Here is a 22,366-nt window from a genome sequence, read left to right on the forward strand (position 1 = left end):
GATAAACGCTTTTTAGTTTTCGTGTAGTTTTTGTCTTATCTTTGCGCATCTAGTCTTCCCACGATGTCTTCTTCACGACATTTGAGATACTTGACTAAGTATGTCGCAATGTGACTTCGCAAAAACTTACCATTTCACACAGAAAACCTGTTATGCCATCGTAGTAAGGTTTTTAATTGTTTGTACGAGCTGTGTTTTAACTTGGTTCTATTATACAATACTTTTTGTAGGCAATGTTACACTTTCACGATGTGGGTGTTATTATTTAATACATAATAGACGTAACATACAAACATTCAATTATTATAAGTCTAAAAACTGTTTTTGCCGAGTCGGCGAAACAATCAAAGAAATGGCTTTATTGTTGCCATGAATATAGAGTTCAGTTAGGTTTTTAAACGGTTCCAGGTTGAGGCTGACCCAATGCGCCGCTGTAGAACCAGACGCAGGCGTGCTGCGTACGACAGACGCTTGCCACCTTAACATTGACCTCTGGGTGGCAGACACGGGGCGTCTGTCACCCATAGGGAAGAGGTCCTCGGGTTGGTAGGCATGCCCAGTGTTCGGACATGCCCATAATGGTGGTTTCGTGCAAACATCCACCCGGCGATGGGTCCTAATGGGCAGCTGCTGGTGGGGTTGCGGATGAGTGACCACCCCAAAGGCAGAGAGACGAACACCCCAGGTTTTTTAGTGAGTAGATATCTCACATATCCTCAGTGTCTCCCCCTGGCGCTGGGGAATCTTTCGAAGATTTTTCCTGGGCAACAAAAAAAAATGTCTTTAAACGGTCAGGGGCCAATTTGATTGATTAATCATATGCCTGTTGGCTTCCATATTGTTATTTCGCTATAATATTTGGTGTAAGAAGAGTCAAAGTTTAAGATACCTGGTTGGTTACATGTCGACTATTTGCTTAATGTTACAACTAGGTGGCTATGATGTCACATATCACAATTAATTAACTCGCGATATGGTAGGCTTAAAGCTATAACTATAACGTACGAAAAATCGACAAGTATGAACTCGTATGTGACATATAGCCTTACATCACTCAACACCCCATTCATCTCATGCTTTCTCTTTCCAGGAAACGGCAAGAAGCGGGACAGCGTCGCAGCGCCGACGCCCCCGCCTGCCCGCCCGCCCCCGACCCCGCCGCAGCCGCCCGCCCAGGGTGAGTCATCCCTTTAGACCATTTTAATAAATCTGCGTTCCCTCTTGTTAATTTACGCAACAAATTGACAAAATTTAGAAAATTTTAGAATTATTTGAGCTCTTAATACTACCCTAACGATGCTCATATTACGATCAGCCTTGCTAACTAGCTAGGAATACGCGAGAACTATTTACGAAATAGCCATCTTTGAGATCCTTCATATACCGGGTGTGTCCTGTAATACGAGCAAAAAATTAAACTGTAGGTTGTACTCCTTAAACTGACCAACATCTTCTTTTACAAATAACCTGTAGTTGTATTTTTAGCACACTTAAAAGTTTATTGTAAAGCTCTGTTTTCCTAGGATAGCGGTGACTTCATATAGCGGCCGTCTCCATACAAAATACTATTTAGCCGTATTGTTATTTTGTATGGAGACGGCCGCTTTATGTTTAAAGCAGGACAAGCAACGCCATTTACACTGATGACGGCGTAGCGGCGTACATTGAAGACAATATTGAATTTGTATAAAAATAAGAAGTCTGAAGTCGTCATTATTTATAAAAGTCGGTGAACAAATGTTGGCCAGTTTTAGGAGTATAGCTTACAGTTGAATTTTATGCTCGTGTTACAGGACACACCCGGTATTTACACAAATATCACAAAATATGTACCTGTTTTGAAAGATTCAGACTTAACATATCGCGAGCTCAAAAACAATAATAAAAAACCGGCCAAGTGCGAGTCGGACTCGCGCACGAAGGGTTCCATACCATTACGTAAAAAAAACAGCCAAAAAAATCACGTTTATTGTATGGGAGCCCCATTTAAATATTTATATTATTCTGTTTTTAGTATTTGTTGTTATAGCGGCAACAGAAATACATCATCTGTGAAAATTTCAACTGTCTAGCTATCACGGTTCATGAGATACAGCCTGGTGACAGACAGACACAGACAGACGGACAGCGGTCTTAGTAATAGGGTCCCGTTTTTACCCTTTGGGTACGGAACCCTAAAAAGGTAATCACGGTCTATATCCCGGTCAATATAAGTCTAGTGAAATATGTACCTACCGGAAAATTCTGTAGAAACTATTGGCCCTGTTAATTTAAGTGTTGTAAGAAGATATACTAGACTATACGGATCAAAAACATTTGGGAAAACGGGCGTATTTCCTCCAATATACTAAACGTTAACGATTTAGGTACATTTTACTAATGCTTATAAAGGGTTATAAAGCTATTGCTGGTGAGCACTAAAAATATTTGTATTGTATTGCATTGTTTAAAAAAGTAGAAGTTTTGCAATCAAACCTATTTAATACTTCTATGTTTTTATAACTAATGCAACGACGGTGACCTGTTACTTTTACTGAATAATACGCTACTTAGTTCCCCGAAAAACGGAACGTTTTAAACATCGGAAGCTACGGGTAAAATGCTGGTTAACTGACTAGGTACTTAAGTTGAGTCACCCCTACGTAAAAGATGACTCAACACATTGTGGAGGGTCGCGAATAGGGAGTCGCCGAACTGTAGTAACTTGGTAGTAACTTTGGACACGCACTGTTGGTGTTTCCGTTTCAAGGTTAAATTGTACTATTAATTTTCAAGGCTGAACATTCAAAAAAATAACCAGCAAAATGTTTGAAGAAAGTATTGAGAACCTGCGTTGTAACTATGGCGATGAATTTCGCTTGTGGGTTTTCATAAATCCAAATAGTCCCGGATATAGACGGTTAATAGCCTAAGCTCCAAAATACCTCCACGCAGCGATACTATTATACCACTGTGGTATAATAGTATCGCTGTGGTATTACCACATGAAACATGATACATTTTGCATATATCGCAGGGATATGTTTTTAATTGGGACGATTACATTCATACAAAGTAGATGTTAAAAAAGGGTAATTTTCTTTTTTATTTTGTAAGTAATACTCTTCAGGTGTCTACTAGAATATATATTATGATTTATGATAGATGGGTTATTGAAAGAAATCCTGTGGTTCACGTTTCCCAAAACCTAGAATTTTATCGTTGTTAGTGACAACACAAGAGGAAATGACACGTTTTGACGAACTGTCCCTAATGCGGATAGTTTTGTATGCCATTTCACGGCCATCAGCATTCATTTTGACTTTTTATGTACCTAGGTTTCTTTGATGTTTTACTATGGCTACAAGTAATAGTTGGCTGGGAAATTCGTTCGTAAAACAAATTGGCTGGGAAATTCGTTTGTCACTGGTATCGTGCCTTACGAATGCCACACACACAACAACAGTCAGTCATTTTAAATATACAATTCTTATCTCCTGCATACTATTTATGAGCTTTAACCTGTATGTGATTCCTTTTAATCATCGATCGCTTCTCTCTATATTTCAAGACTTATATGTTAGTATAGCTACATACGTCGAAAGTGGAAACAAAAGTCAAAGACCTTAGCCGTAGGAAGTGTCGTTCGATCGGAACCTGTCAATATGTTCGGTACACTCACTGTCAAAACAACTTGCGTAAAACGAAATGTTTGTGGTTCAAGGGGCAAATTCTATTTATATTGTGAGTTATTTGCAAAAGTCATTTTCGTAGTGTAAAGTTTTATATTTCGAAATATAAAATTTTAATGTAATTCCGTCGACTTATTTTCATTTCTATTTTCCCCTCAAATTCTTCGTGTTCTTACTTTAGTGTTTGGGTTAATTTTGTAATAATATCTGCGGTTCCTTCATACCACATTAGCCATTTGCCCCAATGGATTGATTTGCGCCTCTTTGGTGACATGTTAAATAAACTAAAGTCATCATAACCGGTTTTTAAAAGCTGGAGACTATATAAAGGAGCCAAATCTCTATGTATGAAAAGTGTCCATAAAAAAACAGTAATTAGGCGGCGCCACCATACACCGAAATACTATCAAAAACAACCTACGTAATTTGGTCGGTTTATTTGTTGCCTTATATGGTTCATGTTATACTCATGTCCCAGAGCCTACCTAGCGCCACCGGAGAGATTAGGAACTATTATTTAAAGCTGAAAGCGGTCACTTTTGCAACAATTCTGCCATAAGAGGTTGGCATCCTTTCTATACCATCCATATTTAAAAGGTTGGCAACGCTCATGTAACACCTCTGGAGTTGCAAGCGTCCATCAGGCGGGCGGTATGCTTGTTAGCCACCGACGTGGTATTAAAAAAAACATACAGTGACAGCCCGAGTGGCAAAATATGTTGTACCACACATTTGTTACCTTATAGAAATAATGATATGTTGCGATATATTTTATTTTGCCACTTTCGCAGTCATCTAGACTGTACTAGAACAACGCTGATGTTTGCTGTGTCAAACCTGCCCTAGGGCTATACGATACGCCTGTTGGTAGCGACTGTACGGCCGTCTGACCAGGAAGTCTAGTCTAGTATGATATCTATCACTATATCACTTGCTAACTGGTCGACACTTTTACTTCACTCTCTATATTTAGCTCACATGTTCCGCTTTAGGCTTTAGCGGCTATCTGTAGGTATATGTTGCGACATGAGTTTGATTTTATGACATACATAATAACGTATCTATTTTCGAAAAAAGTCTGGATGTGACGGTCGCATAACATAGCATCGTGAATCGTGATAACGACATTTGGGTCAAATGTAAGTCTTTTTTGATCGCGTGGTGTTGACAAGTGAGATTTTGTTTTATCACGTGTATAACCACAGAATAAATAATAGTACTACCGAACAGAAAGGAAACTTCCTACAAAACCGAAGTTAAACAGCGGTTTAGAGTCGAATCATGCCTTTCGAATATGGCACTATCCTTTTCGGCTATTTAGGGTTGTCAAAATTCAAGTCATTATCTTATCTGTGGTCGTGCACGTGAAGGGACGTCAAGTTGTGCCAACCCTAATAATTGCTTGGAGCAATGATGAGCCGAACGGAGCCGAGTTAGGCCGAGTTTCGCACCCCTGGTATAACCACAGAATAACTAATAGTACTACCGTATAACGCCGTCGGCGCGCTCATTCTTTATTCCGTGACGTGTCCATCATATAATCGCGTGCAATATTTATGGTTGCAATTTTATCACCTATTATGTCAATTTCGCTTTATACTTATATGTTAAAAATGATGGTCACGATCATTATGATAGACAAATGTTAAAAGCGACATCCGAGGAATGTATAATACTATAACAAATTCTCCCGGGGTTTTTTTATTATGAAACTAAATATTAGATACGATTTGTATATGCATCTACCTGATCCATGCATGCAAATTACAAGCTACATGCTATAATCATGCAACGGATATTAGCGTTGATCCAAATCGATCCATCATAACTGTATGTAACCAGGTGTGTAAATAAAAGAAACTCAAACTACAATACATACTTAGTAGACATTTAGTAGACCTTATCTCAATGTAAAAAGGATCACAAATGTTTGTCCAAGTGCCTTATAACTTATAACAGACTCCTGCTAAGCTGCTTTGCGCCTGTAATTTTGCAACAACTTACGCAAACTATTAACGATAGACAATGCCTCAGGTTGTCCTTTAAAAGTGTGTCAAACGTTGATGTTATCTCACTTAGGAGCACCTTATTTAAATGCTGTTAAAATTCAAAATGGCATGTCAAAAAGACGTTTACAACTGGTTCGATTATCGTACGGGGCCATTCACGGAGGCATTACTGATTTGCTTATTTAATAACGGTGTAAGTCTGTGGTGTGGTGTGGTTTTCATACGCTTACTTCTTTTGTGTTAAGGACGGCAGATTAGGTTTTATATTTAGTTTTGCTTTCAATGACTATCGTAGGTGTATCTGTATAGTAAGGTTTGTGGCGGTGGATTTAGTCTTGGAGCTTGACTGATTGCGCTGTTTGTTTAAAGGGAGGTCATAATACCTGCCTACAGTGAATGCATTAGACGTTCATTTGTTATACCTGCAAATTGTGTAAATTACCTTATTTTTGTTTTCGGTAGTTTACCTGGTAAAACGGTGAACAGGTGACCCAAAGCAGTGATTTCGATTCTCACCTGAAGCAGCTCAGCTTTTATACATTTCCGTTATTCATTATTAAAAAAAACATATTTCGATTCTATTAAAAAAAACATATTTCGATTCTATGACATTACACCAATCAATTATAATAACAACCAACAAAATGACACCAATGCAACTCTAGCCAAGCTCTCGTGGTTCTAAGTCTGGACATGGACAATATCTTATTAAATTCTAGATTCGATGTTGTAGTAGGTAATTCTACTAGGTACTAAGAGTCCCCCGCAAGCTCGGCCGAATTACACCTTTCCATACAAACGGAGTTTCGTTCTGTGTTGGATTGTAATGAAACTTCGCACATAAAATAACATGAGGTATATCTAGGTCTGTAATTAGTTTATATAGCTCTAGTATATAAAACAAACGAAATGGTGCAAAAACAAGTTTTGTATGAAAAACTTAAATTCGCTGTATTTTGTTTACTATTGTATCTGAAGCTACATAAACTAATTACAGACCTACATATACCTTATCCTATTGTAAGTACAAAGTTTCAGAGAAATCTAGCTAGTCGTTTTAAAATGAGAGTGTAACTACGTTTGTATGGAGAATCGAGATTTCCGGGCTCTTAACTCCCCTCCCTTGTTCCTCATTCTTATACCACTCTAACATTCAACGTTTCCTCTTTCAGCGAAGAAAAATGGCGTCGTTCCGAAGCTGTCATCTTCACCGGTCGCAGTGCGTGCGCGTACGTCTCTTGCGCCGCCGCCGTCGCCGCGCAAGCCCGCGGCGAGGCGCACTCCAGCGCAGAGGCCGAATACATTGCCGACTAACAACAACAAAGGTACGTCATTGGGCAAACAAAGGTTTTGATGACTTAAAAATCCAGGCTATTAAAAAAAGAATTTGGCACAATTCATAGGATTGACAAGAAAAAACCTATGCTGGTGCCATCGGTAAAAACTTCGACCGGCCAATTCCATTCGTCTTATGAAAGAGGATACTAAGGGCCGTGCCAAGTGCTGATAATGCAAACTGGATAAACGTTATGACTGTAGAGGTTTTATAGTCGAATGACGTCCATTGTCCGACAATAATAAAGATCCACCACACATTGCGTTGTCTTGTGCCTGCGTATAATCATAAAATCATCAGTCTGTGGTGGGCTGATGATTTTCGATCGAAAATGATATGCGGTATAAACAGAAAACCGCCTATCGTTTTCGATCCATACTTGCCACTCGAAAAGCATGAGAAATACATACAACTAGCAACAATAAACTACTCGAAATCCATTTAAATTACATTTCTACCTCAGTGTATCGTAAAATCGTAATAGCTAATTCATTTCATACTTACCTCCCATTAAACATTCTATTCTATCCATTCTATTCTATCCATTCTATTCTATCCATTCTATTCTATCCACATAATGATTGACTTGGATTGCTGCGAAAGTACGCAAAGAAACGTTCGAGTGATGCTAAACCGGCCTTGTGCTGCCATCTATTGCTAAACTGGTAAACTACCGCGCTCGCTTTCGGAGTTTTCGGACCAGTGCTCAGACGATTGCAGTTTTCTTATTTATTAGTTTCGACTGTCTATTATAGATGGCGCTGATATTAATAGTGGAAGTTGCGTGCGGCAGCTGGAAGTAACTAGCTCTTGACTATGAAAGCTGGTAGATTTACATGTTTAACTATTTAACGTAAAGCTCCACGGCTACACACGGAACACTCGTTGAATAAGTAATTTCATTAGCTGCACTAAAATGTGTAAATAAAAAAATCGGACTAATGCGAGGCGGTCTCGCCCACCGAGAGTTCCGTAGTTTAGTATTTGTTGTTATAGCGGCAACAGAAATACATCATCTGTGAAAATTTCAACTGTCTTGCTATCACGGTTCATGAGATACAGCCTGGTGACAGACAGACGGACAGAGGAGTCTTAGTAATAGGGTCCCGTTTTTACCCTTTGGGTACGGAACCCTAAAAAGATTTTGCTCCGTAAATTCGATTGATAGATAATTTGAACCCTGGCTGCATAATAATAGCTGGCTGTGCAAATAATCTATATGATATGAAAGATTCTTTTCAGAAATTGACAGGTGATCATAAAAATTAGCAACGCGTATATGCTGCCTCCTAGTTATATATCTATTATATATATCCTAGTTATATATCTAACCTATATACCTAATCCGCAATTGGGCTAACGTATGAACTATACCTACCTCAAACTTAGTTGGACGGACGGATATATGTAATAAAAATAAAATAAAATAAATAAACTAAAATCACTTTAATTCAGACAGAAGTCCATAGAACAATAAGGTAAAAATAAGAGTAAAAATTAAAGTACAATAAAATTAAACTTATACTAATATTTGCTTTAGTCGATAATATAAGTAGGTATTGTTAACATTATTTTGCATGTACATATGTATAGTATTTAAATCGCTTTGTCGCTGGTGCGACATGGTGGAGGCGGATCTCTGTGAACTTCGAGTCACCAATGGGCGGCCAAGTCTCATTTAGGGTCGCTGTCGTCGCTGAGCCAACGGAGTAAGTAAGTATTTAAATAAAAACACGATGAAAAACTTTTAGCCATTGATAGTTACGAAACTCAAATCTTTACTGTGTTGCACTGTGTCATGTCATAGTCCATAATTGGACTTATTAATTGGGCCCCGTTAACAAATAGTGGAGCGAGGCGCCGACGAGGTTATTAATGCAATAACGCTTTTACTTTTCTGGTCTCTTGCGGACTTTGACTTTCTTTAAATGTTTTTTGCCAGAGGTCAGGACAGGTATTCATTTGTTTTATTTTATCCCGATGCTAGTACAGTCGCCATCAGATATATCGAAGCGGCCGAGGTGCTCAAAAATATCTGGGCACGTAATGAAACAACAATGTTGTAATTATAATTTGAATTTCTAAAGTTATTTGAATTTCTAAAGTTGATTGAATTTCAATTTTAATATTTTTTATTTGATATGTGAATTGTGATATATGGATTCCAAATTGTCCGATATAAATGAATTTTTTTTAATGCCTTCAAGCGTATTCAGATATTTGTGAGCACCTTGACCGCTCTGATGGCGACTATACCTCAAAAGCAAATAAACGATGCCACAATATTTCAATAGAACGATGTTGTCTCTTGTCCATAGGCGACGGTAATCGCTTACCATTAGGCGATTCGTCTGCTCTTTTGCCTCCTATATCATAAAAATCAACGTGGATAAAATGCCGCTTTCTCATCAGCTTTTGAAGGATAAAAAGAGCCTTTACGAGCTGGTGTGGTGAATATAATTCTAATTTCACTTAGACGAATCTTTTAAGTATACATTTAATGTACACAGTTAATCGACTTGCTTTTCAGTTTCACTGCTATAAATATTAACTTGTTTTACAACTTAGCTATTTCGCAGACGTAAAACTCTTTTAGAAACCTTCGTATAACGTTAGTGCTTCGTTTTGGTCTGATTATTCCACCGTTTAATGCTGAATAGTCTTATATGTCATCGTAAATTCAACATTCGTATGCCTTTTGTTTTTTTGCTCGGTCGCTACACTTTCGCGCCGAGTAGTACGTTGAATTCGTCAAGTAATGCGAGTTTTTAGTTTTCGCTGCATTTTTGGCGATCCGTATTACTATATTTTCCACATATAGAAGGTCGTTAGAGCAGAAGGAGTGAAGTTCTTCCTTTCTGACTGTGTGTATGTAATGTGTGTTCTTTATCTGTATTCTTTTTTTCATTATGTGGTGCACAATAAAGAATATATTATTATTATTTATAAGCAATAGTATTCAATACGAGAATTCTTGTCCTATAGTGTCATATATGACGGTCTTCCCAACCAAAAATGTTGTGCCGGTCTTTTCCACATTGACCTTAGCCAAACGTGAAATATTTTTCGTTGTGGAGTTAGTTTCTAGTTAGTTAGTAGCTGTTATAATTCACCAAATGGTACTTCAAAGAGCAAATGTACGAGTTACTGTGAAACATTTCCAAAACACTGTCTCTGTAATACTTGTAGAGTTCCCTCTGGTTCATGATACCGTCATCAGATCCTGAATTAATGAAAACCTGTGGAATTGTACTCTTACAGACAAACATTTTTTTTAATCCGTCCATCCGTCTACAATAACTTGAGGAACATATATATACGTAAAACGAGTCTCGTTAGACTAGTTGTTTAAGAGATAAGATTTCTTGTGTAAGTTATGTAGTTACTTAAATTAAGTAATAGCCTTTGGTTAGTAACTTATTATTATGTTAGAATCGTTAGATTATTAATATTATATTATTATGTTTTATTATACACTAGCTGCTGCCCGCGACTTCGTACGCGTGATTTCTATGTTTGTGGTTATATATTCTACATGAGCACAGTATAACATTATGCAGCAAAAGAGCATTAGGGACGGTTAATCATTTGTTAATAATTATACAAAGCATGATATTTAACCCCCTTAGAAGAAAGTTCTTTTTCACCACCTTGGGGGATGAATTTTCAAAAACGCTGAAATTTGTTTTCTTCTTTTTTAATAATTTTCCGAGTTCAAAGCTTCAAATAAAAATTGAACCCCATACTAAAATTACTTTTCTCTTATTCTAATAATATGCCTTTATACACAGATTCAAGTCCCGCGCTCAAAAAAATGTTTGATCTACATACTAACTTTCAACCCTTTTTTTAACTACCTTAGGGGAAGGATTTTCAAAAACGCTGAAATGAGTTTTCTTGATTTTTAATAAAATACCTTTTTACAAAGTTTCAAATTCTTAGAGCATATTAAAACTTGATCCCCATACAAACTTTCATCCCATTTTTAACCGCCTTTTTGGGGTTGAATTTCTCAAAATCGCTTCTTATCTCTTGTACACTTTATAGGTATAATTGCAACCTGGTGTGCAAATTTCAACTTTCTATCTTTTGTAGTTTCATCTCTGTGTTGATGAATTATATGCGCGTGTCCTGACTGACTGACTAATTTTGAATTAGTCAGTCAGTCAGTCGGGACACGCGCATATATACAGTGCGGAAAAAAATTATGGGCCCTGGAGGGAAAGTGCCTTTAAACCTTAAGTTAGCACATTTTACTTAAAGGAAACATTCTTTTATTTTTAACATAAGGTTTTAACGCACTTTCCCTCCAGGGCCCATTAATTTTTTCCATCCTGTATATATATAGATAAAAATAAAAAGTGTAATAAGTTTACAACCGCTTCGGTTCCGTTCTGAATGTTTCATACTTAAATGTATTACGGAATACTAATTTCGCAAACGACTCACACTTGGCCGCTTCTAATGTTTTTTTTCATAATCGTACTGTTTAGCTCATAATCGGCTTGACATTTCGCGCGCACGAAAGTGCCGGCCGGGCGAGGAAAGTACGCGCACAGTCAAAAGTGCCGTGACTGTCGCACGCGCAGGTCGGCGACAGAAATATAGCTTGCGGGCCCGCACCGTGCACCGCTACCTGCTTGCACTTGGCCGATAACCTAGTAATTTACCTATATTTAAAGAAAAAAGTGTTGAAAAGTACGAATATGAATTTAATAATGTGGCTTAGCGAAGTTGAAGATAAGTTGTGTTTGGAATCAAATGCTTAGTTTTTTTTAAATAATAGTAATAATTCATAAAATAACTTTACTGTTAGAAAAAATTATGATAATTAACACAAAAATGAAACAAGACTAAGTGTATTAACAACGACTTTTTTCAATCATAACTCCGAATACTGTTAAATATGTGATAAAAAACAATTGCAATTTAAGCTATTAATAGCGCACGATCATTGACCTCAAAACAACCGTTACGAAACTGTTCTCTTTTCAAACCGAATCTGAATCTGCGCGGCGTTAAAATAAACAATTGAAGAATGAGTCCGTTGCACAAATTCGTCTCTTTCTTCCAACCGGACACCCGGAGGAAGATACAGCAGAAGATATACTTCAGTGAACTTAATATTTGCACTGAAATCGAGGAGCTGAAATGGGGCATCAGTCCTGTCAATCGACGAATGAAAGGTAAAAACCAAACCGTACTTTACACAATTAGCATTCTTGAAAATTATTTGTATTTTCTTATTTCGACTAAGGCAGGCTGAATTTGCAGTTCACTCGGCAACCTAATCCCAAAGCTTGATGTTGGTATTTTTTTTTTAGAAATCACCTGTCATCAGAACTACCAATGCACAGGGAAAACGAAGTTTTCTTGTGGTTAGACAGTTTTCTTCCATGATGTTTTCTCTCACCAAATAAGCACCGGCAAATGTTAGATAAAGGATATTAAATCCGAGAACCGCATTGTTACGAGCCGGCGTAAAACAGTTCCAAAGTCACTTGACACACTATATTTTAATAGTATTTAGTCTAAGAAGCTTGTACAGGTATTCATAATACAGGTGTTCAACGCCAACCACAATTGAATCATAGTCACTCAAACACCAAAAGATAATGTTGAAACTTCCCATACAATAATATTTTGCGGACAATGAACAGAAACATGGCAGTGGCGGCCTTATCGCAGGAACGGGACAGGAATTGATTGTAGGTACATAAAAACTACTACTACATATATATAAATAAACAACTATATTGTGTCCGCGAATGTAAGTTACACTTTCTAACCCCATTTTGCAAGAAAAAGTCGCCACTCTGATAGTTTGAACCATACGTCCTGACTGAATCCTTTATGATATCAAAACAGTACAGTAACCTACAATCACAACATGATCACAACACTTCCATTCAACCCTTAAAATAAAATCCTATCACAATTGCACTTGCTCAGCACGGATGCATTGCCATTTATAAACGCGCGGTGGGTGGCACAGCCCTTCCATTGACTGTTGACTCCATTATCGATCCTTTATTTGTTCCTGGCCTAATTAACCGTATCCCGTGGGATGGTTTGTATATTGTTTCTGCAAGCGTAAGATCCTTTGTCCGGTTCTGAGAATGTGTGAACAATTGCTAGCAGATGGTAGATTGATAAGTGTGTGAACTGTGCGGTTATAAATTAGGTGAACGTTAACACACGTACATATGGGTAGGTAATGTCACATATGCAGAGCTCCCCAAGTAGAAAAATAAACAATTTTACATCAAGTGTCCATCAAAACTTCAGCACTTGGAGCGTTTTTGAGGGTTTGATTATGTATATTATTTTTGACTGGTCTGCGCGGTAGGTTTGCAGGCAGCGAGGCATCATATTTGCCTGCATCTCCGTTGAAGTTTCAAAATCAAGTTTTCTATTAAAACCAAAAGATGACTTAATTATTGCTCAAAAAAATGTTTACGTCCTCAAAAAAACTGGAGCCAAGTCACAAATCACCATAAAATCGCCGTAAAATTATTTCACAAGTCGCCTGATTGGATTAAGTAATTAGAAAGGCATATCTAGTGGGACTGACATGTATGTATGTCTATATATTAGTGCGTATGCAAATTCGCCTGTAACGTGCCGTGTGGCAGAACATTTACAATGTTACATAATTCGCGAAGCTACAAAGTTTCCGCCTTAATTTTTGAAACCGGTACCACACAGAAGAAGCGAATGTAAAAAAATAGCCAAGTTCTCTTCGAACCTCGTGTTCGTAAGGCATAAACGTATAAAAGTCCGAACAAACTTCTATTAAGTATTATTAACAACAATATCAACATATCGATTCATATGGACGATACCGAATTACTTTATTGCCGGTTAAAATCTATTGCCAAAATTATTGGCCCTATGCCCGCGAGCATTGGCACAATATTAACGCAATAAATGATAAAAAAATACATTAGTATGGATAAGTAACATAACTATAAGTTTGCTGAAATGAAATGGGCATAAGTAAAATTTGCTTTATGCATTTTTTTTTCAGTTTAACAACGACTTGGCTAGCTCTCTACCTTGCTTACTCATGCAGTCATCGTAATTTGTTCCAAATCAATGGTCGTAGGTGGTTTGTTCTTTCAATGGAAGAAAGTGTGTTATGCCCAGCCGTGGGTTGTGCCCACAATCATTGGGAAATTGCATCCTTAATGTGCTCTTTCAAAAACAATCTAAAATAATAAATTTAATATGAACTTTGTTTTGAAATGGACGTCGTAAAAGTTAATGAATGTGCCCATAAACGCTTACCTATTTACATAATTGCATCTGATCAGTCATAATTGCATCAAATAGCGTTCTATAAAACAAGAAAAGAACCGAACATAATCCTTAAATACCATTCATCTAAATAAATGAATAAAGAATTAGTGCCTAAGGCCCACTTGCACCATCCCACTAACCCGGGGTTAAGCGGTTAAACCGTTAACCAAGTGATAAATTGTATTGGTAATCATGGTAACTCCAGGTTTAACCGGTTAACCCCGGGTTAGTGGAATGGTGCAAGTGGTCCTAAATGAATTTCGATCTTAACGAGGACTCTTTTTGACGGGGATAAATCGAAGTTTCATCTATTTGCTTCTGTATGGCTCTTCCATATCCTTCTATCCTTCGCATATCTTCGATTTTCGGGTTATAGTCCTGAAAAGTAAGGAATTGTACTAGTATCCTTGTCCAGGCGGCGATTACAAGTAGTAGCGCCCACCATGCAGCGCGAATAACTCACAATCGCCTCTTGGAGAAGGAGCATCGCTTAATTATGATCGATCTTATAGATGAAAATCAGTAATTTATCCGCGTTTGCTCTGATTAGTGATTTGTGTCAAATGATTGCCGGAGCACCAGTATGTTAGCTTATTAAAAAAAGTTATAAAGACAAATTTCACGTTATCTTTTCATTCCGTATATGGTATACGTATTCGATTTCAGATTAATTACGTTAATTAACACCATATGAAGATAACCGGATCCGTAGCTACCATATTTTAACAATTACGTACGGTTGCAATTCCTTTTCACACCCCATATCAGTCTCAATACCGTTACTGAAAAATATATCATGCCCTGTTGGATTATGGTTTACTTTAGCCTGAAATAATGAAACGGTTTTACGATATTGACGTAAATTGCTGATATGTAAATCTGATAATGCGTTGAAATGAGTTTAACTTTTCCTTTTACTTTCGATTTTGCTTAGGCCATGGTTTTTTACGTATATCCATATATCCATATATATACATATATACATTTTTTTCATATTTTTATACATTTTTAGTTTTAATCGTGTGTCGATAGATGGCACAAAATTTACTGTGACTACAAAATTTACTATGACAATAACCCTCTATACAATCTATTCTCTTTGATTTGTATATAGTAAGCAAATATTGATACCAAAAGTCTTAATTACAACAAAATTTTCCTCGTACATAATTATGTAGGTAGGTAACTATGAGCGTGAATTAGGGTAGGTATCGATATCTGTGATAAACACACAGATACCGAGTTACAGTTCATAATGATTTAATTAACTGTTTCAATGTTTTCTCGTCCACTTAAAATAAAATAACTTCTTCCAAAAATTAATTGACCCAAATATCAAATATTAGGCTTAGTTACCAAACTAATAAAAATATCACAACTCACTTTCTACATTTCACTGAAACGCTAAATTTGGACTAATCATAATAATAACTTTGCGCCCAAGAAAACAAAGTAGCCGTTCATTCAGTCAATAAAAACGCTTTATGAAGTTTGTCTCGTTAAGCTGTCATCGTTGTCAGAATTGTCGAAATTGTCAAAGCTCGTCCGGAAAAGGCCGGGCCGAGGCATTATTTACGGCTTCCTTTCGTCCTGACTACGTACATTGTTCTGAGAATTCTCGTCAGCGAAAGTCTTAATTATGTGTGTGGGTTATCTCGTGGTTTTGTCCACGCCATATAACTGTTGCGAAATTGTTGGTCAATTATTTAGGTTTCTCTTACTTCAAATCTTAAGCATTATGCCTTGGGAACAAATCAAAAAAATATTTTTTCAAATGTTTTGATTTGTGTACTAACTATGTACATATTTTGAAATATTTTGATCCCGACTTCACCACTGTAGGCTTCGTCACTTGTTTTTTGGTATATGACATCTATCTCAGTCTATCATTTTTAGCTCTATTGCAAATACAATACACTCTTTATCGCACTCCCCACACCGTTTACAAAAGAAGTACAAACAAATATGTACTTATACCGTAAATGAAATAAAATATCCGGACCCGATCGGCATACTTGGCCTATTTTATTTATATGTGCGTGACGCGCCGGAATCTGAAGCACTATTTATTTGAATCACGTATGCTAGCAATTTGTGAATAAAATATATTAGAAAAAGTCCAAAACCTAACAGGACTTAATAGTATGTGCACGACCAACAGAAGATCAATAATAAGTAGGTATCTAACAGTAGTTAGTTTCACCGGGCATTTTTAGAAAATCAACAACCATTGTGCCTCTTCTGCGTGAAAACGAGGTAGCGCTACTCTAACCACCCCTGCTCCTCCACGAAATCTAGAAAGGTTTCCAGCGGTGTCCCTATGGCTGTCATTTTCGCACTTAAATACTTATTAGAACGTGACAAGCATGGTGACAGGCGATAAAAATGCTTACCGTGCTAAGCTGGTTGCCAACTGCCTTCTTTAGTGTACACGGAGACCTTTCCCGTCCTATATAGTTCTACTTGCTTGCATTCCAGAAGAGTATGTTTTGTTGTTTCCATGTTGTCTAACAGCAAACTTTGAACTTGACAGCGCACTACTGCAAAGCAACAGACAATAGTCACTTAGTTACTATTTTTAATACTTTGTGTTACAAACGGAGATATAACCGTTAAATTTTATCTCCGTTTCCGTAAAAAAACGTGTTCGTCTTGGATGATAATAATTAAAACATTTTCCGACCATGAAGCTATTACTTCTCAGTTGTATTCGTATAAGGTTGTATCCGTCACTAATTCTTTACTAAAACATGTCATTTTGACTCAGAAGATACGTATGTACACCCAATCACAAACATATATACATATTTGTGCTTTATTCCAATGGCATAAGGTAGTAAATTGTATACATGTTTAGAGCTGAGGTTGTAACCTTAGCTAACCGCGGAAGCTCGATCTACCACGGATTCCTCGCCCATTAACGGTTCTGTTACGCTTTGGGACGCGGTGCAGAGATTGTAATCAGTACCTTGACTTCGGGCAAAGATAGATATAACTCCGTAATAGATGGATACAGTCTAAGGAAAAAACGTGCCTCGAAAATCAAGAAAATATAATTCTCGTTCAGAGGGCGCTACTAGCTTTGGCCTACTGTCGTATAGATGGCGTTGACGGTTTCGTTTGTTATTTAACAATTTTGACGCATATCGGTGAAAGAACATGGGTCAAAATCATAAAAATAATTAATGCAAATAAAAAAAAATCATTTATCCATATTTAAATACATTTTATCGTATTTTTATAAATCTTAATTTTTAGTTTTAAGAGTCGACAGATGGCAGTGAATTTACTGGGTTTACAAAATTTACTATGACAGTACCGCTCTAGTATAAGTTACTCTATGCTTCGGGTAAGCGATGGAAACAATGTAGGCACATTGTAAAGCAAACGCCGCCGCCAAGAATTGACCGTTCGTTTCTTTGAATCGATCAGCTGTTATTGAGTTTTCTATTAATAAATAATAGTCCCAAATGGTGGGAAGGTGCCGATGACAGGGTCGAGTGGAAAAAACGAGGGGAGGCCTTTGCCCAGCAGTGGGGCACCAAAGTTGGCTAATAAAAAAAAATAGTCTCAGTCTAGTCTAGGTATTAGAAACTTATGATTACACACCATTGCATTTTATCGTAATACAATTACATAAAATCCCTTTTCTGTTACATACTTATAAATTCTATAGCGGCCTATGTAATCGTTAGTTTAAAATACACAAAAAGTACTGTCAGTGGCTCTCGCCCTGAACCTTAACTTATCATGCATTAAATTAAAAAATCAAAATGTAGTAGTTGGTAATATTATAGGTTTTTATGAAGTAATCTTGAGAATATAGCCATCAAAAAATTCAGGTTTTTACCGTGAATCCTGTTTCTTACTTTTTATGACATTCACTTGTTAATGCTTAACCCCCTTATTCATTAAAGCGCTACCAATTAGTGCAATTACCAGCCTCAATTAGTTAATTTATGTTTTATCCTTTTCTTACAAATACATAAGTCCAAATGACAGATTGACAAACGATCATTAGGTTATTTAGGCTTGTAGCGCGTTTATGAATAAGAGTGTAAATCTGTACTTACTTCTGTGTAGATAGTCAATCTACTGTTTCGGTGATTCTATTGTGCTTCTGTTCCGCTTTGAACCGACAGATATTCCTATTTAAATATATGTAGTTTTAAATCCATCCCGTCCAAACGCCGACCAATTAGAGAAGCCAATTTTAATGTAGTTTCTTTGTTTCTAGCTTCGACGCCTTTGTCCGCTTGTTTTGATCTTCCCGTACTTATTTATTGCTGTCAATTTAAATATTTACAATTACAACTTTACACCTTCTAGATAAATGGGCTAATCCACTTTTAGATCCACATTTTATTCTGTTGTTTTGGCAATTAATAATGTTGAGTATGGCTCTAAGTTTAGGCTAAATACCATAATATCTCGCAAATATTTTCATATTACGTTTTTTTTAAAAGCCAAAACCCCCTAATAAAGAAATGGAACCCTTACGAGGCGATGACATGGCCGATTTGTCTTATTATTTATCCTATTTGCTGTCCAGCGAACTGAAAATGATCGCGTAGACACGTAAGCAGACCTTTCTGGCACTTTTTGAAATTCCGAATTAGAAACATTTCAAATAGGCATCACGCTCGCTCGACAGAAAGGTCTTAACAAGAATTCCACAAATCCAAACACAAAGCGGATCCGCGTACGAGGGACACTATTTGAAAAAAATAATCGCGGCACACGAGATATTGCGAAGCGTGCCATCGCCGTTTCATAACTAAACTGAAATAAAAGTAAAGAAAGTGAGTTGACTTAGCTTAAACTACATTTAAACAAAACCAATCGATCACGAAATGACGTAACCCAACTACATCGTGACTATTTACCGATAATGCTCGTGTTCTTAACATTTTTCTCTTTTTACTTTTTACGGAGTTTTACGGGTATTGTTTCACCTCCACATAAGTCTAAGTTGCACAATCTGGGTCGTGAGTTACGCTCGGAAGTTATAAAGCTCTGTCACTTATTGATTTTAGCGATCTGGTAGTTTTCGTTGTTTTCTCTTTCTTCCATGGTTACTATTAGAAAAAAACGGCCAAGTGCGAGTCGGACTCGCCCACCGAGGGTTCCGTACAAATTTAACTTTTATTTATTGATTTTTACTAATTTATAGTGTTTAGATTTTTCCCTGTATACTTGAAATGTAAGACAATATTATTTGCCAAATTTCATAGTTCTAGTTCTAGGTCAACGGAAAGTACCCTATAAATTTTGAATCCCGTGAGTGTCGAAATATACGTTGATTTGCGACATAAACGACCGTATCTTTTTTTACGTTAACTTAGTAGTTTGATTTTTTCACAGCTTCAAAAGGGGCTGTAAACCTTAGTAGTTATATGGTTTTAATTTCAACTGGTATACCTCATACCTCCACGCGTTCCCGAGATAAAGGGCCTTGACAGACGGACGGATGGACGAACGGACAACAAAGTGATCCTATAAGGATTTCGTTTTTTTCCTTTTGAGGTACGGAACCCTAAAAAGCGTGTAATGCAGTGGTTTCCAACCTTTCTGCGTGCAGCCTCCCTTGATGTCAAATTTTATTTTCGTTCTCCCGTCCTTCTGCTGTTTTGGTCCCCAGAATATTATGTGTATTTACAATTTTTATTATTAATCAGGCTGTCAGATAACGATGCATATTGTATCAAAATGTCAACACTAACTTTCACGCTAGAAACTTTAAATTATTTAAAGTTCTCTAAGAACAAATTAAAAGAAAAAACAATTTTCAAGTAGACACACTACTATTTAAACTATAAACTGAAATAAATATCATATACGAAGGAAAAAATGACCAAAGCCACAAGCCTTCGGGAATTGTCATATACTTGGAAATTTCGACCCATGCCACCGTGGCCGGATAGCCGAGCGGTTCAGGCACCTGTCCGGTAAACGGGGTACGCTGGTTCGATTCCAGCTCTGGGCACTGGAGGCTTTGGTCATTTTTTCCTTCGTATATGATATTTATTTCAGTTTATTTAAAGTTTCTAGCGTGTGTGTATCTAAACTTTTTAAATATCAGACACACGGTAAAACCGCAAAAGAATTCCGATATGGGACCCTAAAAACGGTGAAGTCTTCATAGTAATTTACAAAGACCGGAACAGTTTAACCGATAATTTGTCGAACGTTTAGTGTATACGTGCAAATGTCAATCACTATGTTTTGCAATACACTCGAGACTAACAGTAGGTCAACAAGACCCGTCGTTATGCAAGACTGGCCAGTCCGTGTCTATTTGTATGTTTGATCGCCATACAAAATGTTGAAAAGATAATTATCATAGCCATACAAAATAGCTATTGTGTTGATAGCCATATAAAAGATTGTAATCATTCATAACAAAAGCACTAAACTGTAATCGAAGTCGATTGACTGATCTCTTGCAATAGGGTAGTTGACACATATTTTACTTTATAACTAAATCTACATAGTTAAATAGATATAATTTATCACAATAAATTGGAAACTTAAAAAATATGTGGGAATAAAAAAAAATACAAAACCTCAGTTTCGAAATTTTTTTTTATTTAAACTTTCAAATAGGAAAAAAATAACGGTACCATTCGATTCCTTACATTTTATTTAAAAAAAAATTGTATAAGCAACAATATACATAAACGCAACATTTCACCGACAAAATCGCAATTTCCTTGTTTTCCATACATCGAAACGGCTTCTAAGCAAAGTGACACAGTGACGTCACGATGTGTTGCCATTTTGTAAGAGCGTTTGCTCAGTAAAGTGCGGGTGCCAGACTTTGACCATCATTTGTGACTTTTGTATTGCTTTAAGACATATGATCCTCAAAACAAATCTGATCGACCGATACCATAAAAAAAATTGTCAATTACCCAATTGTTTGGTCTACCTTAACAATGACAGTTATAGAAGAGGAACGGCAAGACGCGAAAAGCTTAGCCAATTTTAATTACCAAATTTAAAAGGCAAGTTTAGTCACGTAGGGCTCCTATTACGTGACTAAACTTGCCTATTATGGTAGGGGGACTCGAAGTGAAATAGGTTGGGAAACCCTGGCGCACAGCCTATTGCGGAATCTTGGAGGATTACATATTTAAAATAAAATAAAATAAATAAAATAAATAAAGTTTTATTTCAGGCAAAAAGTACATTCGTACACCCATATCAAGAGACAATTTAAAAGTCAAAGCGCCAAAAGAAGTAGTACTTAATAATAAAATAAAATAAAATAAGTTGAACAATTTAAATAGCATAAATTACACTATTTTTTGTTCCCGTTTTGGTGCACGAAAAGCCAGTGCCTAAACATATTGCAACTAATGTTGCGATACACCGACATGAGAATGGTGTTTTGCGAGCGGCGCATACCCTCCCAGAAGGAAGCAATGCGCGCGCGTATCACTGCGAAGAAGTCAGGAATTCTGGCTTCCGCGAACATGGTGGAGGCACTGCAGGAACGCGGCAGCCCCATCAGTGTCCGGAATATATTATTATACTGCACACGGATGGCGCTGTACGTTTTCCTGCTGTACCTGACCCACAGTTGACAGGTGTAGAAAGAAAGACAATATGCATTAAATAATGTACATTTGACTCCCCTGCTACACCTGGCAAACCTACGGGCTATCATGTTGCCACGAACAGCCAGCGCTCTTCTCTCTCGTTCCATGTCACTGTCGTCCCTCATGTCGTCCGTCAGTATATGGCCAAGATACTTGAACCGCTGCACAACACGCAACTTCTCTCATTCTTCAACGTTTTTACTCTTTTAATGTACAGGAGCATTTTCTACCTAAATGCAAATCTAAATATAGCCGGACCAACGACTTTGCCAGTAGAAAAAGGCGCGAAATTCAAATTTTCTATGGGACGATTACCCTTCGCGCCTAAATTTTACAAATTTGCCGCTTTTTTCTACTGACGGGAATGGATTGACAGATTATAAGTACTGAATTATATAATGTATCTATGGTCATTGTCTTAACTTCAAAAATGCTCTACAAACA

The 22,366-nt window shown here is 37.1% G+C and overlaps 1 protein-coding gene across 2 annotated transcripts in view; it reads left to right on the top strand.

Annotated features, from left to right (window-relative positions):
- Window positions 1–22,366, top strand: part of LOC134743508 (uncharacterized) — a 140,610-nt gene that overhangs the window by 67,394 nt on the left and 50,850 nt on the right. Inside the window, exons 4-5 of one of the 2 annotated variants that reach the window (XM_063676979.1) lie at window positions 1,091–1,177; window positions 6,853–7,005. In XM_063676979.1, the coding sequence (XP_063533049.1) occupies window positions 1,091–1,177; window positions 6,853–7,005 (240 nt within the window). The remainder of the gene's footprint in view (window positions 1–1,090; window positions 1,178–6,852; window positions 7,006–22,366) is intronic. The other variant, XM_063676989.1, reaches the window with a different exon arrangement.

The sequence above is a fragment of the Cydia strobilella genome, chromosome 1, assembly GCF_947568885.1.
Source record: "Cydia strobilella chromosome 1, ilCydStro3.1, whole genome shotgun sequence".
Lineage (NCBI taxonomy): Eukaryota > Metazoa > Arthropoda > Insecta > Lepidoptera > Tortricidae > Cydia > Cydia strobilella.